Source organism: Lissotriton helveticus, chromosome 9, assembly GCF_964261635.1.
Source record: "Lissotriton helveticus chromosome 9, aLisHel1.1, whole genome shotgun sequence".
Lineage (NCBI taxonomy): Eukaryota > Metazoa > Chordata > Amphibia > Caudata > Salamandridae > Lissotriton > Lissotriton helveticus.
In genome coordinates this window covers 656,138,900-656,159,048 of record NC_136070.1, presented here as the reverse complement: position 1 = coordinate 656,159,048, position 20,149 = coordinate 656,138,900, and the positions used below count along the sequence as shown (strand labels likewise).

Here is a 20,149-nt window from a genome sequence, read left to right as displayed (position 1 = left end):
AGACCCCTTGGTAACGGAGGCGGTGTAGGCAACCTCGGATGGGAGGGTGAGTAGACTTGAGAGTACTCCGAGCCCGGAGACTTCCCCACTCTCCTTCTCTTCCTCTTCTGACCAGAAGGTGGTGATCTCGAGGCTCTACCATTCGTTGACGAGCGACGTTGCCGCCGCGACCGTGGGCTCGCTGAAGTAGAGGACACCGTCCTGGTCCTAGACCGTCTAGGCTTCTTCCTCGACGCTGAACGTCCTTTCGACGTGCGTCTCCATGACGTCGACGAAGGCCTCCTCGACATCGACGAGCGCCTGCTCGGCGTCGATGGTCGTCGCTTCGACGTCGACAGTTGGTGCCTCGACGTCGATCACCCCCTCGACAGCGATCTCCTCGGCGTCGACGACCTCAGTCTCGACGTCGTTGACTTACGTGTCGACGTCGATGGTGACCGGCGGTGTCGCCTCAACGGCGAGCGCCGGCGTCCTGACCCCTCACGACGTCGATGATGGCTCGACGACGAATCAGTCCTCGACGTCGATCGTCGACGGCGCTTCGACCCAGAGCCCTGGGGAGACGGGGAACAGACTGTGGTCATTCCTTTCGACGCCGAGGCTATCGACGTCGACCGGTGGCGTTTTCTGGCCTTCTCCTTCCTGGGGAGCCCCCCAGAGGCCTGCGTACGGGCAGAGGAAGGAGCCCCTTCATGCCCAGACCCACCTTGTCCTTTCTGCCTTCTCTGCTCCAAGCCTTGGAGCCTGGTCTTCTCCCTGTCCTTCAGGGTCCTTTTAGAGAACTGGAGGCAAATATCACACTCCTCAGGAACATGGGAAGAAGGCAGGCACAGGGTACAAACCCTGTGAAGATCAGATTTTGCCTTTTTCCTGGAGCACTCAGGACATTTATCAAATAAGGCAGGCATATTTGATAAAAGAGTAGCAAAAAACACCAGAAAACTCCAGCAAAGATTAGAAAAGGCAAAAACACATCGAGTGAATACACTCTAACACTTTAAAAGTGCACAAATTGTAGAAATAAAGCAAAAAGAGGGAGAGCTCAATGCTCCAGGGTCCGGCTAGCAGGAGCCGGAAAAAAGAACTGAAAGTGGAGGGAGTTGCTGTGCATTCTGGGATACCAGGAGAGTTCTGGAAAGTTTCCTTAAAGGCACGGTATCCCTTTTTAAGCCACATAATGGCAGCCTATGGGGGCTTGTCTGTCCTGTCCTTCCTCTCTATCATTCCAAGGATTTGGTGAAGGGGGGGTGTGGGGGGGTGTTTTCCATGGTGAAACCTGGCAGACAGGTTTAAATGTGATATTGGTGGAATATCCTTTGCATTTCTAGTTGAAGTACTGGACAGTGTAGCCTTGCATGTATAGGCTGCATTATCTGTCTTTAATTCTTTCTTGAGTGTCTATGCACTGCTGCAAAGAAGACCGCTTAAGAGATTATTTTTGATTGCTCCGGGGTCCCCGCACATGAGCGGGACTATTCACTAGATTAGGACTATAACAGCGATCCCCTACTACAGAACGACATTACACACCAGCACACATCCTATTCACTTATAAAGTCATCCTATTCACTTATGCAAACAATGGATCATACTTACATTTACTTAGCTATACACTAATACCAACACCACTTCATCTATTCATATAAATGGTAAATTATACTTAGTGTGTTATAAAATCACTATTACAAGTATACAGTTATCCATACAGTCACACATACAATCACTGAGTCTTATGTATACTTATTTATAAGCAACAACTGACACATACATTGCCTTTTATTTTTCTACTTTGTTGGACATGTACCATTAAGAGATTTATTTGCTCATCACCACACCCATAAAGATATTCACTCACCCAAACAACTGTTATAACATGTAGACTTAACGTCATATACCTAATAAATCAACTATTCACACATCTTTGGGCAGTCACACACCTCCCACTGAACCACATACACATTCACTCTCCCATACAAATACTCAGTTAACTAATCAATAACTAATATAGACTTTCAAATAGCTAGTAACCAACTGAAGAAGTCGTTTTTACAACAACTGACAAAGTGATACAGATGTTCACAGTTTAGTCACTATCCAATATATTTAGAGAGACACTTTAACCCCTTGCGTGCGGCCGCGTTTCCCCCTCCGGTGCTTAGCCCTAATGAAAACGGGCGTGGTCATGACGGAACGGTTCCGTCATGAGCACAGCTCAACCGTAGCTCATGACGGAACCGTTATGTCATGAGCACCGAAGGGGTTAAATTAGTCAAGTAAACAGTCAATCACACTGCTACTAAATCCTCCATTCAGATATTTATATATCCACTCATTCTTCAATGCAAATTGCTAGATATATAATACATATTTAAATAACGAAGCAAACCACATCCACTGGATGATGTCATCAGTGATGTCACTGACCATGTCATGAATGATATAATATGTGACATTATCAGCAGGGGATTGCGGGCGCGAGAGATATAAATTTGAATGTGTTTGTACGAGTGAAATGTCCAGCTAACTATAACACCCATAAAACCTGCAGTTTTTTCAGTGAATTTCTAAGGTTTTTTTAAATGCTAATTCCCAACTATATCAGGCCTGAAACCTATGTTTTTTCAGTGAATATACATATACACATACATATATATACACATACATATATATCATGCACAACAGTCGCTCCTGCTAAAATCCTTGGCCCAAGGCATGTGGCGCAGATGGCAGCGGAGCAAGCCCTCAAAAAAAATGAGAGGGGGAGAGGGGGAGAGAGGGGGAGGGAGAGAGAGGGGGAGAGAGAGGGAGAGGGAGAGGGAGAGGGGGAGGGGGAGGGGGAGGGGGAGGGGGAGGGAGAGGGGGAGGGAGAGGGAGAGGGAGAGGGAGAGGGAGAGGGAGAGGGAGAGGGAGAGGGAGAGGGAGAGGGAGAGGGAGAGGGAGACTACATTTACCGCTTACTTGAAGGTGGTCCCCGATCCTTCCAATGAAGCAACCGTGGTCAGGAGGACCTTTGGAAGTGGAGAGAGGAAGGTCAGGCCCAAAGAAAGATTGCTGGAGGGTTGCCACCAAGAAGTGCTCTTTTCATGACCAGAGTGATCTGAATAATGTCCTCGAATGAACAGGTCACCTGAAACCATTACTTGTCCAACATCCTGAGACATGGATGGAAAACCATGAGGATGGCTGTGGACATCATGCCAAGAAAGGATTTGAGGATTCAGACTCTTTTGCCGACTGTGAGCTAACAATAGTTTGGTGTTTCGTCTTTCTGTGGAAAAGAATCTTGTTTTGGAGGGTATTGCATATGCTACTTGTAGGAAGGTAGATCCCTGACTATGGTTGCCCCCAACGTCTTGCCTGGTGTTTTGCTGGTTTTCTGACTTAGTTGACCTGGGGCCCTGCTATTCAGGACCCCAGGCCTACTGCTCTCTCTGTAAAATGGATTCCATGTACCTTAGGTACATATCTAATTGGATACTGAGTCACCTTATCAGTCCCTGTACAGTGTACCTTAGGTACCCAGGGCATAGGTGTACCCAGGGCCTACCAGGGGCTGCAGCATGTATTATGCCACCCCTGGCTGACCATCCAAATCTGACACAACTGGCTGCACGACAGCTGGGGCAAGGTGGTGTAATCACCCTTTGCTTTAGATATAGTATACCTATATCTAACCCTAAAATGGACACATGTATTCCTATCAGTCACTCCTATGGCAGGCCTTACCAATCCTGAAGGCAGAGTGCTTGGAATCGTGTGAGATGGTGCTCTGGCATGAGCTGGGCCTGTCTGCGGCTTTCGGGATCCATCCCTTAGCCGTTTCCATGATATCGCATACCATATACTCTTAAGTGCATTATAATCCTCGCGGTTATATGCCAACTCTGGTATCGCTTTATCAAAACATGTCGAGTAAGGTGTCATACGAATTGGAATACTAACCCCTCGCCAATTCTGGCGACGGGGTTAGCATTCCACCCTTCTAGAGGGACACGACATGTATGTAGCTGTAACCCCGGTTAAAGTTAACTCAAGCCTCAGCTCCACAAAATGGATGCTGCCACCGAGACACAAGTCTGCCCTCCTGCTGCTGGGAGTCCTCCCAGCAACGGAGGCCTGGACAAAGGGTTTCCTGTCAGGGGCGGTGCCAGCACCATCCCAGACAGGATTTTGTGTATCCCAGGTAGGCAGGGCTTTAGAGGAAGGTGACTGCAAGTGGCACCCCGGTGCTCACTATGCATAGGCCGGCTTGAACCAGTTCCAGGGGCACTCCAGCCCCTGATCTGGGGAAAAGCCCGGCAAAGGAGAGGGGTGTGACCACCCCCCTCCTAGTCCCACCCATAGGGCAGGACTTAGTCGCGTGCCAGCCCCCTTTCTCAGGATAAAGGTAGGAGCAGGCCCCCTTCCAAATCAGATCATCTTTGAATCCTGAAACTACTTTCTACGAAAGGAACTCAAGACTTCTTCCTAAGATTTCTCCCTTGTGACTAAGGAGTAGTCACCCTGCACCCGCAGGCACCATCCAAGCATCGCGGTTTGCTGTAAGTCTCTCCTCCGGATCAAGACTGCCCAGCTCGACGAGAACCAGCTTCCCTGGCACCTCTGACCTCTACCTGCATCATCAGCCCAGCTGAGATTCGTGGGTGTGACGAGACCCCGAGGGACCGGCCATCTTCAAGACTGCACGACGCTTGCCCAGCACGACCACCGAGTGACCCTCGCCTAAGTGCTTTGGGGTCCGAGAAGCCCCAACCCTGAGCAGCTCCAGCACCGAAGTACAGCCCCCTTGCATCCACGAGATCTGCGTGGGGCCCTTCTGCTCTTTGCTGCTCACCGCGTTGTCCAGGTCACTTGCCCGTTGGCTAGTGGCCCTTTTGATGACGAACTACGACAACACCGCTGGTCTGGTTGCTCCAGACTGGCCCTTGCTCCCCTCCAACAGAGGAGCACCCCGGACCCTCCTGGTCCACTCCAGACGCCATCTTGAGTCCACCGCGTGGGCTTGCATTTGCCAAGAGTTGTTGCCCCAATCCTGGGTCCAGCGACGTCGACAGCAGATACCTCCGTGGGACAGCTCGCACCTCCAGCCTGGTCGCCCACAACGCCTCCTGGTCCGAGAGACTGCAGAGTCCAGCGTCGCCCACTCACCTGGTCGAGGTGACTTCGTCCGGTGCCACTCTGGTGCCCACCTAATCACTGGCTAGTGATTCAGAACTTGGTCCCCTCTGCTTACAGGTCTCCTTCATCGATCCAGGCTTGGAGCACCACGAACTTCTTCACTGGTCGCCTGCCAGCAACTTCTTCTTTCAGGCTCCATAGACTGCAACGAGGATTCCCGACGTCTTTTCAGACCTATGCAGCCGCAGCCCCTGGGCTAGGTAACCTAAGCATTTCGGTGCCCCAGCATAGCTTAACTATCTAAGTGTCAGGATCCTTTGTCGTTTCAGCTCTACCTAGTCGGGTTCGCCCGAGAACACTAACTTTGCTTTTACTAGCCTCCATAGACTTTTTCCCGCCTTACGCGTGAGAGTTCCCACTCTGCACACGACGTCCCTAGGCCTCCTGCTCGTAATCTAAAGGTTCAGTAGTACAGTCCTAGCGATCCTAAAGCTTATGAGAATAGTTACTTACCTGCTAGTAATTCGCATTCCACTTTTGTAGTATATGGTTTTTCGTGCCCCTCGGGCATTTGTGTAAATTGTGCGACTTTAAGTATTTCTTTAAGAGTTTTGTTGTGTGCTTAGCTCCCTGTCTCATAAAGAGCCAGGGTAGTCTTGTTATAAATAAATATACTTTATTTTTCATAACAACTTGTGTGGTGTCCTTTCACTTGGTGTTCAAGGGGTAAATGTGATGGTAAAACAGCTGGCTTAACACGCCCTCTAGAGTTTAGCCTAAAGACTGCACGTGTCCATGCTACTAGGATAGCTGGTCTATCAGGTTGACTTACAACCAATCATCAATAAGGGTTGTTTGGACTGATATATAATGTTCACTATTCTAGTGAACACTTTGTATCAGGCCAACTTCTCACACTACTTACCAGTATGCATCTGTTCTTGGCATGTAGGGCTGCTGACATTCATATCTATAGCATAGATCGCCGCCTAGTGTTGGGTCCGGATGATTGCACATTGTTGTCCTGGAAGAGTCTTCGAAATTATCACGAGATAGGTGGCTCCTCCCCTGGACTACAGTGCTCATGGGCATCGACTCCATCCCCAGATTGTTTTTAGCCATTGTGGCGAAGATGGAGTGTAACAATGTGAGCGATGGCCATGCTAAGAGTAAGTGTAAATTCTGCAGCCGCTACAGGCGCCGGGGAGGAGGGTGGGCGATATGAATGTCAGCAGCCCTACATGCCAAGAACAGATGCATACTGGTAAGTAGCATATTCAGTTCGAGGCATGTGGGCTGCTGAATTCATATCTATAGCATAGAATATATAGCAGTCCCTCCATTAGCGGCGGCCGCCTGTGCCAGCTGCAGATGTTTGAAAAAGTGTCTTTAGAACAGCCTGCCCTACAGCTGCTTGGAGTGCACATCTACACAGTAGTGTTTCGTAAATGTGTGTGGGGTAGACCATGTGGCTGCTCTACAAATGTCTTCTAAAGGGATATTTCCAAGGAAAGCCATGGAGGCCCCCAATTTACGGGTGGAGTGGGCTCTGGGGGGGATCGTTAGTGCGCTTAGCCTTTTAATAGCAAATCTGAATGCACTTAACGATCCACCTGGCTATACCTGCCTTGGAAATGGGGTTGCCTTTGTGTTGGGCAGAAAAGGCAACAAAGAGTTGTTTCGTCTTCCTAAAATATTTGGTCCTATCAATGTAGTACATCAAAGCTCGTTTGACGTCAAGAGTGTGGAGCATTGTTTCAGCCACTGTCTCTGGATTTTGGAAGAACACAGGCAGTTCAATAGTCTGATTGACATGGAACTGCGAAACCACCTTTGGAAGAAATTTAGGGTTAGTGCGCAGCACCACCCGGTTGGAGTGAATCTGTATGAATGGTTCTTGAACAGTGAGCGCCTGGAGCTCACTAACACGTCGCAGTGACGTAATGGCTATAAGGAAAGCCACTTTCCATGTTAAGAACTGAATCTCGCATGAATGTAGAGGCTCAAAAGGTAGACCCATCAGTCGGGTGAGTACCACATTAAGATTCCATTCAGGAGCAGGTGGAGTCCTGGGAGGAATGACTCGTTTGAGCCCCTCTAGAAAAGCTTTAATGGCAAGCACTCGGAAAAGGGGGAGATGCTGCCTGTTTTGGAGATAAGCCGCTATGGCGGATAAATGTATCCGAATGGAAGCATATGCCAGATTGCATTTGTAAAGATGCAACAGATAACAAATGATGTTGTGCGTGGACGCGTCAAGTGGGTCAATGTTGTAGTCCACGCAATAAATGACAAACCGCTTCCATTTTGCTGCGTAGCATGCTCTGGTGGTGGACTTTCTTGCCTCCCGTATGATATCCATGCAGTCAGGAGGTAAGTTGAGGTAGCCAAACTCTAAGACCTCAGGAGCCAGATCGCCAGGTTGAGCTGTTGCGGATCTGGGTGCTGAATGTCGCCATGGCTCTGCGTCAAAAGTCTGGGTGTGAGGTGCAGCCTTTGATGCGGTACCACGGAAAGTTCTAGAAACGTGGTGTACCATGGTTGGCCGGCCCACGTTGGAGCAACCAGGATGAGCGTCATAGAGTGTTGCTTGAGCTTTCTTGCCACCAGCGGTATTAGAGGTGCTGGGGGAAAAGCGTACGCAAATTTGCCTGACCAGTTCATCCATATCGCATTGCCCTGCGACTGTGGGTGCGGGACCCTGGCGGCAAAGCTTTGGCATTTGGCGTTTTCCCTTGTGGCGAACAGGTCTATCTCTGGATAACCCCACTGCTGGAAGTACGGGTGGAGCACTGATGGATGTATCTCCCACTCGTGCATTTTGTGGCTGTACCTGCTGAGCAGGTCCGCCATCTGATTGTCCTTGCCCGGGAGGTGTTCCGCCATGAGGTAGATGTTCCTCTGAATGGCCCACTTCCACATGCTCTGAGCCAGATGAGACAACTGTGGAGAGTGTGTACCTCCCTGCTTTTGAATGCAATACATGGCTGTCATGTTGTCCGTCCGGATCAACACGACTTTGTTGCACAGATGTATCTTGAATGCCTTCATTGCCAGGAAGATTGCCATCAGCTCTAGGTGGTTGATGTGCATCTTCTTTTGCTGAGTTGTCCATAGTCCCTGCACTGTGTAGTGGAGTACATGAGCTCCCCAACCCTGGAGAGAAGCGTCCGTTGTTAGGATGATCTGTGGAGGCTCCTGGAACGGTCGGCCCTTGCAAAGGTTTTGTGGATTCCACCAATGCAGAGAGTTGTATGCCCGACCGGTCACCAACACTAGGTCTTTCAACTGTCGCGTGCGGGACTATGAAGATGCAGGAGGCCATCATGCCTATCAACTGCATGAACACTCGTGCCTGAAGCGAGTGTTGCGGTCTGAATTTCTGGATCAGCAATTGAATGCGGTTGATCCTTAGTGAATTTGGCTGTGCTGTGGCTGCCAGAGTGTTTATTGTCGCGCCTAGATACTGCCGCACATGGGTGGGCTGAAGGTGTGACTTTGGATAATTCAGTGAGAATCCCAGATCGTGAAGAAGGTGAATGGTGTGGGACATGTTGGCAGCGCACTGCTGGGCCGACTTTGCTTGGACAAGTCAGTCGTCCAGATAAGGGTAGACGTGAACGTTTTGTCTCCTGAGGTGCGCAGCCACTGTCGCCAGGCATTTTGTGAACACCCTGGGCGCTGTGGTCACTCCGAAAGGGAGGACCTTGAATTGTTAATGCTGATTCTGAATGGTGAATCTGAGGTATTTTCTGTGTGACGGATGTAGTGGAATGTGAAAATATGCGTCTTTTAGATCTAATGTTGCGAGGAAATCCCCTTGATTGAGCAACGGAAGAACCTGCTGCAACGTGAGCATATGAAAGTGTTCTGAGAGAATGTACTGGTTTAGGGGCCTGAGGTCTAGTATGGGCCGCAGGGACCCGTCTTTCTTTGGGATCAAGAAGTACAGGGAGTACACTCCCGAGCCTCTTTGTTCCACTGGCACGAGCTCGATTGCCCCTTTTTGCAGCATGACGAGCACCTCTTGCTGCAATAAGTGCAAATGCTCTGTTGACATAGGACGTTGCTTTGGGGGGGATGTTGGGTGGAGTGGATGTTAACTCCAGATAATAACCGTACTGGATAAGTTTCCTGACCCACCTGTCTGTGGTGATGGATTTCCAGACTGGCAGGAACTGTTGGGAGTCTCCCCCCGACGGGGGGCAGTGACAAGGCGTCACTGTTTGTTGGCGGCGGCGGCGGATCGGGAGTTATTGTTTCCACGACCTCTGCCCTTGGCGCTGTTGCCGCGATATCGGCCTCTACTCTGCTAGTTGTAAGAGGTTTGTGCACCACTTTTAGTGTACTGTGTTTTCTGGGACATCTGGCCTCTGGAAACACCTCTATTGCTTGAGCGACGAAAAGTACTACCCCTGAACTGCTGGGACTGGAGAGCCCCCATACACTTCGCAGTCTCGGTGTCTTTCTTGATTTTTTTCCAGGGTGGTGTCCATCTCAGGTCCAAATAAGTGATCAGGATTTACAGGCTGATTGAGGATGGTGGTCTGTATCTCCGGTTTGAACCCGGAGATTCTGAGCCAGGCCTGACGCCGCAACATTACACTTGTGTTAATGGCCCTGGCCGCGGTGTCTGCTGCGTCCAGTGCACACTTAATAGAAGCATTTGAGATGAGGTTCCCTTCCTGAATGAGCATCTCTGCTGCCTCCTTATACTCATCTGGCAAGTGTTGTAACAGGGTTTCAAGTGTATCATAGTGTGCCCTGTCATATCTGGCCAAGAGCGCCTGCGTGTTAGAAATACGCCAGATATTGCCCGCTTGAGCCGCCACCCTCTTCCCTGATGCCTCTAGCAAGGGGAGGAGCATCACCAGTAGTCTGTGAATTTGCCCTCTTCCGGGCATTAGAAACAACCAGGGAGTCCAACGGCAACTGGCCCTTGATGTAGGTAGGGTTGCCTGGTGCCGGCTTGTACTTTTTTCAATTCTGGGGTTTATAACCCTGGCACGTGTGGGTTCTTTAAAAATGTCTGCAGCATGTTTCAAGACACCCTTCAGCATTGGCCGAGTCTTGACAGTCTTTTCAGAGATGGAAAAGGTATCAAATAGAAAGTCCACTTCAATAGGGTCAGCATGCAGCTGGACGTCGTGATTATTAGCTGCCCTCAATTAGAGCATTAAATGTCGCAGAATCCTCTGTAGGGGAGGTTTTGACAGTATATACTTGAGTGTCCGGGGCAGTTTGCGGATCCCCTGGGTCCCCAGCATCTGCCCATGTGTCATGGTGATCCTCCGGATCAGTGTCGGCAGGGTAGTTGTACTCCTCATCGTCCCCGTCCCCAGCTTCCACATCTGAGTAAATGGGCGAGAGTGGATCAGTGTCCTGAGCACGTGGAGTTATCAGTTCAACAAGAACTGGGGAATACGTAGAAGCCTTTTTCCTCTTCAAAGGAATTGTGTAGGACTCCATAGGCTGTGCCGGTGTGATCTTTCGCTTGTAGATGGAAAGTTTACCGGTGTCGGCGTCGATAAATTGTTCCGACTGCTCCTCCAGTAGGGGTTGTCGATGCTTTGTGCCTACAACTGCAGGAGTAGGCTTCGGCCCGTGGACACCTTCATGGGTGCGTCGACGACCTTCCGGGGCGCGAATGCCTTCGGCGCCACGGTCGGCGGCAGCGTGAACTGGATCGGCGCCGTCGACTTTTGCGGCTTGGCTGCTGGCTTCGGGATGGAAGCATCCTTCGGTTCGACAGCGGAAGCCTTGTCCTTGATGCGTTACAACGAGTCCGACACCTGCTTCGTGAAGGATGCGGACGGTTTCGTCGACCCGACAGGTGTTCTCGATCCACCACCATGTGCAGAATCGAGGGCGACAGTGCTTCTGGCCTTTTCGGGCCGACGTGCAGGATCGACAGCTTTCGGAGCTCCGAGTCCTCTGTCTGTGTCGACGGCCTTCGGCGCCGACGGTTTCGGGTCGGCGGCCTTGACAAGCGGTTTCGGTGGCCCAGTCTTCGGCTCGACGCCCTTGAGCGACTTCACCGGTTCGACAACCTTCTTAGGCTTAGACTGCACCGACAGGTCTGAAGACGTGGAGCCGACCAAGGCGACAGGCGCTTTCTGTTTCGACGGCGCCTCTACCACTTTCTGTTTTGTCGAGACCGAAGCTCTCACTTTCGGTTTCGATTTGACCAATGGCGGCTCCGTAGAAGTGTCCGTAGCCGGGCCCGGAGGCGAGACCGTGGATCCAGGTGCAAGATCTTGGGTAAGGCCATGTGGCGATCCCTCGACCTGAGCCTTAGTTATTGTTCGAACGGGGCATAGCTCTTCACCTGAGCTATCTTCGGTGGCCCCACAGGCCTCATTGTCGTCTCCTACCTCGCCGACGACGTCTTCTGTGTCTAGCATTTCGACGTCTGCGTCGTAGTTGGAGTCGATCTCTGCCGCTGGAGTTGAAATCGGCTCTTGATCGTCCTGCTCGTCTGCTTCTTCCCCCTCGAAAATGTTCACCGGGTCAGGGGACGTCTGCTGGGCCTCCTGGCGCGCCACGCGCCGAAGTCGAATCGTCTTCTTGGAGCGAAAACGAGAACAAGCCATACAGTTGGCTTCATCGTGATCCGGCGACAGGCACTTGTTGCACACCGGGTGGACATCGATGTGGTCATACTTCGAGTTGCACACGGGACATGTCTTGAACGGGCTCCGTTCCATGATGTGTCGTCGAATAAGTCTGGTTGCGTTGACTGGGCCTCGAGCACCGAAGAGCCACGCAACTCCTCTGGATGTCCGACTCGGGAACTAAGCCGGAACAGAGCGGGGCACCGAACGCAAGACAATACCGACGCTATAGGAAAAGCTTTTGGGCCGAAAAGAAGTTTCTATCGATTCCGAAGATGAGTGATCAAATATGCATCCGAACCCAATGGCGGAAAAAAACAATCTGGGGATGGAGTCGATGCCCATGAGCACTGTAGTCCAGGGGAGGAGCCACCTATCTCGTGATACTTCGAAGACTCTTCCAGGACAACAATGTGCAATCATCCGGACCCAACACTAGGCGGCGATCTATACTATAGATATGAATCCAGCAGCCCACATGCCTCGAACCCAATGTCGGAGGACTTTGGACTGCTATAGTGAAATGGAGGAACCTTCGATGTTTGGGATGGATAGAAATATGGAAATACACATCCTGGAAATCGAGGCTAGACAGAAAATCCAAATGGTTCAGACATTGCAGTATCTACTGGAGAGTTACCATGCGGAAAGATTTTTTCTGCAGATATTTGTTGAACTCCATAATGAGAATCCATTCTCCCAATTTCTTCTTCACAAGAAAAAAGCGGGAGTAGAAGCCCATTCCCCTTTAAAGCATGGTACCCTTTCTAGGGCTCCTTTTTGTAGCATGACTAATGCCTCCTTCTTGAGTAACCGAAGAGGGGATGGTAGAGATTATTGGGGTGGATGAGGAAGTGGTACTGTTATAAACTCCAGGGTCTGGCCATATTCTATTAGATCCGGGACCCATTTCTCTGTGGTATATTTTTGCCATTGACTGAAATGGCGTAAGATGCTGGTTTCTCCGGCTGGGATAATAGGGGAGAGAGCAGCAGGTGCCGGGACATCGTCACTGTTTTCTAACAGTATCCTTGGACTGTACCGGTTGTTTATGTCCGAGTTGAGTATGCAGCCAGTGGTGGTGCACGATAGGTCTGCTGATGTTGATAGGAAGGGCGAAATGAGTTCTAGGTCTGTGGTTGGTATTTTTGGTAACCCCCACAAAATGAATATGTCCCTTTACCACAGACTCCACAAAAGGGTGTCTTCCTGTATTGGACTGTGCCTAAAGCCTTAGCAGTCTGCCTTAATTGTCTGTAAGGCGTCATCAATATGCTTACCGAAAAGCACATCGCCATCAAAAGGGATATCCAGGATTTTGCTTTGCACATCAGGGCATAATGTTGTCCTCAACTAGCCTTGTTGCTAAGGACAACTGCTCCAGAGAGCTGATGAAAAGCCAGGGAAGCCACACCCATGGACACATCAATGATCACTGAGGCACATCTTTAGCCTTCTAGAAGAATCTCTCGCCTCCAGTCCGTTGTCCTTAGGAAGGAGGTCTACATTTGGAGCAATAGCGGACCACATTTGGGGATCGTATCTTACTTTGTATCTTACGAACGTCGATAGCGCGTTGGCCACACGCACAGTAGTGCCTGAGGTGGTGGTAAACCTCTTGCCGATATTATCAAGGCACCTCCCTTCTTTGTCAGGTGGAGCAGTGACAGGCGGCGAAGGATTACCTGACCACCGTTGGGCAGCTTGAGTTATTACAGGAGTCTGGTTTCGGGTGTCCTACCAGACGAGCTGGTGCATCATCAGGAGCCTTGTATTTTTTGTCTATTCTAGGCAAAGCTGCGATAAATGTAGCTGGTGTTTCCATAACTTTCACACATTCCTCCCAAATATGGTCTAGAATAGGTATTGCTCTCGCAGTCTTCAGAGATAAGTCTTTATATAAAACCAGAAAGCAGTCAGACTGTTTGACAGTCATCGACAACTCAAAGCAAGAAGCTGCACTCTCCATCAATGTATGAAAGCCGCTAATGTCCTCTGGAGGAGAATCCGCTATCTGAGGTGATGGGAAAGCAGTCTTTGCCAGCTGGTCTTGTACCATGAAGTTCACCTTCCTCTACCTCCCATCATCAGAGTTATCATACTGTTGCGAAGGTAAAACACCATTTGTCACTGGCGACGTTCTAGACTAAGGCTAAGACATGCATGGCAGAGTTGCCAGTGGAGGTTGATGTTCACTAGTCGATGGAGGAAAACAAGTAAGATAATCCTGTAACATGTCTTGCAATTCTTGGACTAATGCCACAGGAAGGTGGACCATGGGTTCACCACAAGGTTCCATGTATTGCATCTTTGTATGTGGAGTGTGAAAGCCATCTTCGACATCGTCCGGATACTTGACGTGGGACTGAGAGCAGGGCCAAACATGTCATCTTCATCAGACTACCAAAAATGTTTAAGAAGGCGAAACCAATGAAGGATACTAAAGAAAAAGCCTCAACGACTGGGTCAACGAGAACGTCGTCTACTGATATAATGTATAAGTTGTAACATCAACGGTCACTTTAGGCCAGGTGTAGCATACAGTGTCGTCAGCTTCATTGACGGCAGTGGTTTCGGTGTCGTCGACGAGGACTTAATAGGAACCGATGACTGAATAATCGTCGCCGTCGATGAGGGAACCGTTGTTGTGGTCATCGACAGAACAAACATAGTCGATGAAGTAGTCGTCGACTGAGAAGACGTAGACGAGGAAGTAGTCTGCTGTGAGGGTAACTTCGCAGTCACTACAGGAAATCGTCTGAGGAGCAGCCGTCGATGGCGTATTAGAGACCTTCGTCGACTATGGGTTTTTTTACGACAAGATCGCCGGCAATGACGCAGGGGAAACATGCCCCAATAAAGATTTCTGCATCGACAGGGACCCAGAGGATGGTGTCATCAACAACAATTTTTTTTATAATTTGTTTTTAGAGACTGAAATCTTCATAGATTGCTCTGAAGAGGGTTTGTCATGTTTTGAGGTCACATTGCCTTTCTCCTCGGTAGGAAATGGATGCTTTCCTTTTTATGAGGGACCTGCTGCACCCTGTAGGATTTGCTTAAGCTTTATTATCTTCAGAAGGCTCTTAAGAACTCTCTCTCCTCATAGATCTTTCCAGAGAGGTATGTGAGGTAGAGCTTTTCTTGTCATCAGATTTATTTTTCAGTCTCTGCAGCCAAATCAACAACCTACCCTCTTTGTCTTTAAGGGGTTTGGAAGAGAAAGTTCTACAAACCTTGTAGTCCTTTACTTTATGCTGGGGGTAGAGACAGTAAACACTCAGTTTTTATGGGGATCTTCAACATGTAACCTCTTCTTACTGCATGTTCCACACGACCTGAAGAGACCTTTCTTTGAAGAATCGGACATTTTGAATAAGAGATCTGGTAGTTTTGAGGGAAAAAAAACAACTGAGCAGAGCTCAGGGAGACTCCGTCACATGTTGTGCGGTAGAAAATCTGAGGAACTTAGCCTCACTTGGGCATGTTCTACAGGGGGGCAGTCGTCTGGCTGGCTATGACTTCGGTTCGGTTCTTTTTTACAAAGGAAGGCTATTGCAGTGACTGTTCATTTCATTGTAGCCTATTATATTATTATCTACTACTCTTATAAGGATACCATGGGACTCCCATCACAACGGAGATGATTCAAGCATGTGAATCTATGAAAGATTCAATACTGGAGAAGCAGAATTTCCAAGTAAACAGGATACACAACACCGGGTACACACAGGTTATCAAACCTACATTACTTAGCCACGGTCTCCTTCTAAAGGAACTAGTTAAATACAGAAACAAAAAAACACTCACTGTGAAGTACATGAGGGCACAGGAGGTCCAAGCCAGAGTGACATAATATCCATCAGTGCCGAAGATCAACCCACTAAGAACTGAAAGTATCATCCTAGGAGACAATTAAGAGACAAGAAGAAATACTCAATGACAAATGGGACATACACCAGTGAAAAATGCTAAGGTAATCAACATGTGATCAGAACATAATGTTCTAAGACTCAGTGCAGGCATGAGGTGTTTGGGATGTGAAAAAGAGAACTTGAATTAGTGATTAAAATGCTTTAAGATATAATGTAGTTGTTAAGACAAGGGCCCTGATGGACAGATTCACTACCTCAATACACTCACCCTACATATTTGTAGCCGCTGTAGGCAAGAAGGTCAAATGTTGTGAGGTCGCTTTGCACAGTCACCAGGTACAAGCTGAGGAGGAGGGCAAACACTTCAATAATGACCCAAACGAGAGCTGTACTGGCACACAGCCCTAGCACCTCTGGGGAGAACCTGCAAGAGAAAGAGCGGAGCGATCTGTGATCAAAGACAAGAGCTTCAGCACATCTGGAGAGAGCATGTTATCTGCGACCTAAAAACTAAAAAACTCCAACAGCTTTGGATGGAACACGAAGGAAGAGAGGGCAAGAAAGCGAGGTGGAGAAACAGATTTATAAGAAACAGGGAAACAAAGATATCATGTATATGAGCACTCAAAAAATGGTCGATTGCTTGAGAGACCACAGTGGAGAGTGAAGGGGAGAAATACATGGGCAAGAAAGAAACATGGGTCAGAGTATCACACGAGAGGGAGCACATCACAGAAGGCGAGGCAAATACCTTGCGGACAAGTGAGAGCAGCAGGGAAGGGCAGCCACACTAGGGAGACAGCTGGAAGACAGGAAAACACATGCACTCTTGTGGAGTGCTTTAACAAACCTGAAAGAGTAGTGTAAGGACACACTAATGTGTGAATACTCCAGAGGTAGGACAAACCAGAAGAGGAAGATAAGCACTCACCCCTGACGTTTAAGAAACAAGCAATTAAGATGATAATGAAGCAAACCAATGATGAGCCAAAGACTTGCTCTAAGCCCTCTGTAAGCTAACAATACATCTAGCTCCAGACAGTGCACGTGGAGTCTAGAAGGCAAGACCTAAACATTCAAATACCATTTTAAAGCAGAGTGTCTCATTTTAATGTTTTAAGAATGCCCTTATAACTCTAGTACTCAGTATAGGACCAACTGGGGTTTCCTTTTATATACATTCAAAGCTGCCAGGCATACACAGACTTTATATAGCACTTAATCGCTTAAATGCAGAAGTTGGTGCCTAGCCTAGGTTCCGTTTTTCAAAAATAAGCAATGCAAATGTACATCATTTCTTTTGTGGTTCACTATATGTATATTTCAGATATGAGAGTATCCTGAAAATCTTGTATGGTTCTGGCCTTCCTTGACTTGCAATGGACACCCAAGTACTGCCTCTCCTTTGTGATGTAACTTTATAAGTGATAACGTTTAGGTACGCTCCATTTTACAAACATCCTTCATTTCTAGAAGTATCATTTTCGGGGGCTTGCTTGGTACTTTTGAGTCCTTACACAAATGTAGTTACTTTATTATGACTCATGAACCAAACTATTGAGTGACTAGAACAGCGGTACATATGCAGGATTCTATCTTGGACATCTGCACTAGTTGTGAACAACAACTGTGACTTGTTCATTAGGGCATTTTCTCCCACTACCACCCTGCAGAGTTTTAAACATGGGTCCATCTGACCCTTATTTTGAATAAGGCAGACAGACAGACATGGCGGATGAGCCAATGCAGATGTCCTAGAGTACAGGAATGTTGCAGGACTTATTTATGCACAACTTTCTTTTCCCATTGGTGAGGGTAGAAACTCATCAAATCGAAGAAAGAAATAGATTGCTCTAGCCTTTTTTACTCATCCTAGGGTACGGTACAAGCAATACAACGCAGCGAAGTTGCTAGATGGGAAAGGGTTGGCTCGCTGAGGTGCTGATCTCTCTTACTGGTCCAGACCTCCCAGTGGCCGTCTCCATGCAAAAGACTGTACCGTTGAAGGTTTTGAAACAGATTGTTATAAACAGGCCACACTGCTTAAACTCTGTACTCATGCATCACCCTGTGCGTGAAATTCAATGCTAGAGTCACAAACCTCGAGTGCACAACAGGTCAAGGCTAGGATATATGATCATACTGCCACAGAGTAGAAGCAGTAAACAATAAAGTATACAAGTCATGTGATACGATGTACACCATATCAAAAGGATCATGGTGCCATCTTAACTGCAGCAAAGTAGGCATTCTTGTACTATTCTCGGAAGACTCCCAACTGACAATAAAATAAAGGTAAAACATTTATCGATAATTGCATAAGTAAAATCACATAATTATAAACACTTTAAAAATACATTAAAAAATACACAGAATTAGCTGGTAAAAGTCATTGGAAGAAGTTAGTTTAGTCATAATAATGAATATGCAACTTACCAGTATTGATCTGTTCTTGGCATGTAGGGCTGCTGACATTCATATCTATAGCATAGATCGCCGCCTAGTGTTGGGTCCGGATGATTGCACATTGTTGTCCTGGAAGAGTCTTCGAAGTATCACGAGATAGGTGGCTCCTCCCCTGGACTACAGTGCGCATGGGCATCGACTCCATCCTCAGATTGTTTTTAGCCATTGCGGCAAAGATAGAGTGCAATAGTGTAAACGATGACCATGCCTAAGAGTAAGTGTAAGAAGAAGAAGTCTGCAACCGCTACGGGCGCTGGGGAGGAGGGCGGGCGATATGAATGTCAGCAGCCCTACATGCCAAGAACAGATGCATACTGGTAAGTAGCATATTCAGTTCGAGGCATGTGGGCTGCTGAATTCATATCTATAGCATAGAATATATAGCAGTCCCTCCACTAACGGCAGCTGCCCGTGCCAGTTGCAGAAGTTTGAAAATGTGTTCTGAGAACAGCCTGTCCTACAGCTGCCTGCTGTTTGGAATGCACATCTACACAGTAATGTTTAGTGAACGTATGTGGTGTAGACCATGTGGCTGCTCTACAAATGTCTTCCAAAGGAATATTGCCTAGGAACGCCATGGAGGCCCCCAATTTGCGTGTGGAGTGGGCCCTGGGGGGGACCGTTAAAGTGCGCTTAGCTTTGTGATAGCAAATCTGAATGCACTTAACGATCCACCTGGCTATTCCTGCTTTGGAAATGGGGTTGCCTTTGTGCTGGGCTGAGAAGGCAACAAAGCTGTTGTGTCTTTCTGAAATCTTTCGTCCTGTCAATGTAGTACATTAACGCCCTTTTGACATCAAGTGTGTGGAGCATTCTTTCGGCTACTGTTTCAGGGTTTGGAAAGAATGCGGGCAGTTCTATGGTTTGATTAACATGAAACTGCGACACCACCTTCGGAAGAAACTTAGGGTTAGTGCGCAGCACTACCCTGTTGGAATGAATTTGAATAAATGGCTCTTGTACAGTGAGCGCCTGCAGCTCACTAACACGCCGTAGAGAAGTAATGGCAATGAGAAAAGCTACTTTCCTTGTCAAGAATTGAATCTCACAGGAATGGAGAGGCTCAAAAGGTGGGCCCATCAACCTGGTGATGACCACGTTGAGGTTCCACACAGGAGCTGGCGGGGTCCTGGGAGGGATGACGCGCTTCAGCCCTTCCAGGAAGGCTTTAATGGCAGGCACCCTGAAAACAGAGAGATGCTGCCTGTTTTGAAGATAAGCCGCTATGGCGGATAAGTGTATCCGAATGGAAGCATATGCTAGATTGCATTTGTAAAGATGTAACAAATAGCAGATGATATTAGGAATGGATGCATCTAGCGGGTTGATATTGTGTTCAGTACAGTAAATGACAAACCGCTTCCATTTTGCTGCATAGCAAGCTCGGGTAGTGGGCTTTCTCGCCTCCCGGATGATATCCATGCATTCAGGAGGCAGATTAAGGTAGCCAAACTTTAAGACCTCAGGAGCCAGATCGAGCTGTTGCGGATCTGGATGCTGAATGTCGCCATGGTTCTGCGTCAAGAGACTGGGTGTGAGGCGCAGCCTTTGATGCGGTACCACGGAGAGTTCTAGAAACGTGGTGTACCATGGTTGGCGTGCCCACGTTGGAGCAACCAGGATGAGCGTCATAGAGTGTTGCTTGAGCTTTCTTGCCACCAGCGGGATGAGAGGTGCTGGTGGAAAAGCGTACGCAAATCTGCCTGACCAGTTCATCCATATCGCATTGCCCTGCGACTGTGGGTGAGGGAACCTGGCGGCAAAGTTTTGGCATTTTGCGTTTTCCCTTGTGGCAAACAGGTCGATCTCCGGATGACCCCACTGTTGGAAGTACGGGCGGAGTACTGATGGATGTAACTCCCACTCGTGCATCTGATGGCTGTACCTGCTGAGCAGATCCGCCATCAGATTGTCCTTGCCCGGGAGGTGTTCCGCCATGAGGAAGATGTTCCTCTGAATGGCCCACTTCCACATGCTCTGAGCCAGATGAGACAACTATGGAGAGTGTGTACCTCCCTGCTTTTGGATGTAGTACATGGCCGTCATGTTGTCCGTCCGGATCAACACGACTTTGTT

At 48.5% G+C, this 20,149-nt stretch overlaps 1 protein-coding gene across 2 annotated transcripts in view; it reads right to left on the bottom strand.

Annotated features, from left to right (window-relative positions):
* YIF1A (Yip1 interacting factor homolog A, membrane trafficking protein) overlaps positions 1-20,149 on the bottom strand; it is a 177,913-nt gene that overhangs the window by 33,030 nt on the left and 124,734 nt on the right. For both annotated transcript variants that reach the window (XM_078660748.1, XM_078660747.1), the window contains exons 7-8: positions 15,876-16,031; positions 15,543-15,636 (exon numbers count right to left, since the gene is read on the bottom strand). In XM_078660748.1, coding sequence (XP_078516874.1) covers positions 15,543-15,636; positions 15,876-16,031 — 250 coding nt within the window. The remainder of the gene's footprint in view (positions 1-15,542; positions 15,637-15,875; positions 16,032-20,149) is intronic.